We start from the raw sequence: 4,281 nt of genomic DNA, 5'->3' as shown, positions 1-4,281 counted from the left end.
TGAAGTTCATTTGAGTCGTTGGTGTCAGTCGTGATGCGTCTAGGGATACGGAGTTCTTGGAGGCATGGTAACTGGTCTCGATACTGTTGCCATATATTATGAGCATTGCTTGGAATGACATCATCCCAACCAATACCTGCTATCCACAGTACCTGCATCAAATGTTTGGTGAGAAATGTGACAGGAGATAAAAGACCAAGTGGATCGAAAATGCGTGCTATTTCCGACAGCACATTTCTCTTCGTAGGCTTGACATCTAAACATCAGATTGTGTAACGGAAGTGGTCATGTCTGGGATCCCAATGTAAGCCGAGCACTTTCAGTCCTGTTTCAGACTCATCATCAAAGCTAACTGAAGATAATGTGGAGCGTGCTTCTTCTGGAACAGCATTGACTACCTGAGGAGCGTTGCTGGCCCATTTTCGGAGTATGAAATGACCACTCGAGAGTAATTTTGTTAATTGATCTTGGATGTTTAGAGCTGATTTTATCGATTCTGCACCAGTAAGAATATCATCGACAAAGGTGTCGGAGTGTATAACTTGTGCTGCAATGGGATGTGTGAGTTTGCAAAGTGTAGCCAGATGTTGTAATGTTCGGATTGCTTGAAATGGAGCCGATGACGTTCCGTATGTCACAGTACGCAGACGATACTCTTCGATACTATTTTTTTGATTGAAACGCCATAAAATGCGTAGGTAATCTCAGTCTGCATCGCTAATGAGGATCTGACGATACATTTGTTTAATATCTGCCGTAAACAAGATTTTGTGTAAACGTGATCGCATCAGAATATGAGACAGGTCTGCTTGAAGTTTTTGACCTGTGTGCAAGCAATCATTCAGAGAGATGCCAGCAGAACTTTTTGCTGATGCGTCGAATACTACACGTAGCTTAGTTGTTTGACTATCAGGACGTAGTATGTAATGATGTGGAATGTAATAGTGGTGTGGCGTGGAGCGTTGCTGAATGGGAACGAGCTCCATGTGATTGCTGTCCAAATAGTCTTGCATAAAGTCGACGTATTTTGTTCGTAAATTGTTGTCTTTGGCTAATCTCACTTCGAGGTGTCGGAGACGATGAAGCGCTTGACTTTTTGAGTCACCAATAATTGGGTTAGGTGTTTTAAATGGTAACCCAATGCAGAACTGTCCAGATGGAGTTCGGGTGATGGACTTCGTAAAAATCTGTTCTGCTGGGTCAGTGTCATCAATTGTTGACAATGGTAGCGATGGTTCCTCGAGTTTCCAAAAGCGGGTTAGTGCGGATTCCAACTCAGTATTAGATTGAACAGTAAAGGTCGTAACGGTGGGTGCTGGTATTTGATCAGCTGGTCCCATGACTATCCAACCAAATATGGTATTAAACGCACTGGGTTGAGTGATTTGACCGGTCACTCGGTGGCCCGTCATGATGGATGGTACGATGTCTGCACCGAGTAAGACATCGATTGGACCAGGTGTGTTGTACGTTGGATCAGCGAGTCGTAGGTCCGTTAAGTGTTGCCATGTGTCTGACGACAAACGGAGATGTGGAAGTTGATCTACGATTTTCGGAACGACCATGGTGTTGACGGTCACAGTTGGTTCACTTGTGGAAACGGCAGATAGAGTGATCGTAACAATTCCGGAAACAATATTAATTGTTGACCCAGCGAAAGGACGTACTTGTGACGTACATCGTCGACGTTGTAGTGATAATTTGTCAGCGCAGCGTGCGGTGACAAAACTGGCTTCTGACCCGGTGTCGACGAGTGCGCGCAAAGTATGAGAAGATCCATCAGATGCCTTTGCTTTTAGTAACATTGTCGCTAACAGCACGGAATGACGTTGTGGATGGGAGACTAGGCACGTGGTTATCGTTGGTTCCAGAGTACTTGTTGATACTAGAGTACTTACGGTTGAAGTGCTAGTCGGTGCCGGTTTGGTGAAATGAAGCATCGAATGATGTTTCTGACCGCACGTACGGCAGGTAAACTTTGATTTGCAAAACGCGGTACTGTGGTTCGATAATAAACAATTGAGACATAGACGATGTTCTTTAACCATTTGATACCGTTCGCTAGACGTTTTACATATTTTACATATTTTGCATAAAAATCGAAATTATTCAATAAAAAGGTAAATAATTCTAATCAAACCGCTCTATTTCACTTGATGTTCAACTTATTGATCTAAATTTTTAAATTTATCCACAAAATGTTCAAATAGAAAATAGTTAACAATAAAATTTAGGATTTTTTAGGTTTTAAAAATGGGACTTTTGGCCAGCTAACTAACTATTGGAATCATCCCACTGTGCGGCGCCACGTAAACAACTGATCAAATAATATACTTTATCTGTATCCGACAAACCGGATCTACTGTCGACCAAAACGTTAAATCGATCTCGGAATGTGGCCCATTCATGGAATTTACCGTTAAAACGTGGTATCGGGATTTCAGGGAGACGGAAAACGGCTTTATTGACATCCTGCGCGACTGCCGAATCATCGTGGTTGTCTTTTGAGGCATCGTGCAACGACTTGGCCACTGCTTTGATTACGTTGATCACTGAACGCAACTCAGGAATATGATCCGGCGCGTAATCACCGATCTGATCTAACACGATTAGACAGTCAAGCACCTCGTTATCCTTTTGGTCAAACTGTGACCATAACGCGTCTATGCTGTGGGCACCTACCAAAAATTCGGGAACAAGCTCTGGTTCATTGATAACACCTAACGCTAATGCGTGTACCGCGCGAATCAACGCTACTATCGTAGAATACCGAGTAAGAGCGCTTTCAGACGAGACACTTTGTGGCCGGTTACTTGTGTCTAAAAAGAATCCCGCGACTAAGATAACATTGCTATAATGTGTTCCGTCCCTTCTAGCCGGTGGACACTGTGTCTGCGTCCGAGCCACTGATAACAAATTAAATTAAATTAGTACGTTCAGATGAAACACGCGGACTCCAGATTATTTAGATTTTTAAATTACGTAAAATTATTTTTTAATTAGTGAACACGTTATAATATAACGTATTACAGTATTTTTCGAAAACTTATATAGTTTTATGAAATATACGACACTGTGTTCAATATGAGTCTCGATATAAACAAATTTATAATAGAAATTGAGAAGCGTTGTAGCGAGCGTTGTGCAGGACACTACGATCGGTAACACATTAATTATTTAACGACATAGCACGTTGTATGTAATCTTGAGACGTGGATTGAGAGAGATAGGTAGGTGAATAAATTTAACACTGGTATATTAAACTTATAAACTTACTGTTTTTATTAATTTATCACAATAAATTAACAAACAGTTAAAAACACAAAAAATTAAAATAACAAGTTATTCTGGGCTAAGAATTATATACTCGCGGCGATGTGGCTGTAACAAAGTCCACGACGAGCAATAATTTATTTAACAGGGGAAATGATCAGTCTAACTACTTATCTACATCTGAATAATGCTAAATGCTCAACCCGTATTTATACAGGTTCCAATGACGTAAAAGTGGCCTAATTCTTATATTACTTTATTTTGCCCTCTATTTAGCATTATTATGTAAAAACGTGAAACTACTTGTTGTTTTCACCTTTACCCTGGTTTTCCTGCGTATATGCGAATTTAATATATTATCTATTTTATACATATACTATTTTAATCTATTAAATAATCATAATATTATTTTGATTATTAAATTTAGCTGGACCTTGGCGAATTTATTAATATGCGTAATAAGTTATTTTTGATTATTAAATATTGATTATTTAAATGCTGATTATAAAATACGCCTAGCCTTGGGCTTACTACACCCCTCCCCTCTAAGCTGAAAGTCTCTGACTTTCCCAATAAAAAAAAACAAAAAGAAAAAAATAAGATAATTGATAAAAAATAATTAGAATAATGACTAGCTAACCCCTTATGATTTAGTAACAGCTAAAAAATCATGCTTAGGTCTAATATACATACATTTTTTCTTATTTCCGGCTACACATGCTGAAAGTGGTATTAATTTATACAAACTTAATTCATGTAGAATTGTGGGATACAGCAAGTCCTAATTATGCAAATAAAATAATTAAACAAAACTCATGGTTTGAAATATGTCGACTATTCAATGAAGGATATGACTCAATGGCAACAAATCAACAAAAAGAAGTTTGTAAGCATTCATATAACACATTTATATTATATTTTAATAAAGTATATAATAAATAAGCAATACATACATAATATTATAATACTTTAATAGTTTAATTTATTTTTTACTTGACTATTTTACTT

At 38.2% G+C, this 4,281-nt stretch overlaps 1 protein-coding gene across 1 annotated transcript; it reads right to left on the bottom strand.

Annotated features, from left to right (window-relative positions):
• Window positions 1–263: 263 nt before the first annotated feature.
• LOC112688077 lies at window positions 264–1,805 on the bottom strand. Its single transcript, XM_025561092.1, has 2 exons — window positions 739–1,805; window positions 264–663 (listed from the first exon to the last, which is right to left on the bottom strand). Exons 1-2 carry the CDS (start codon window positions 1,803–1,805, stop codon window positions 264–266), a joined length of 1,467 nt encoding a protein of 488 aa, XP_025416877.1.
• Between the last annotated feature and the right edge of the window lie 2,476 nt (window positions 1,806–4,281).

This window comes from Sipha flava, unplaced genomic scaffold (genome assembly GCF_003268045.1).
Source record: "Sipha flava isolate LNK unplaced genomic scaffold, YSA_version1 374_pilon_pilon, whole genome shotgun sequence".
NCBI lineage: Eukaryota > Metazoa > Arthropoda > Insecta > Hemiptera > Aphididae > Sipha > Sipha flava.
Note: the sequence above shows the minus strand (reverse complement) of the source record. Positions and strands in the feature narration are given on the sequence as shown.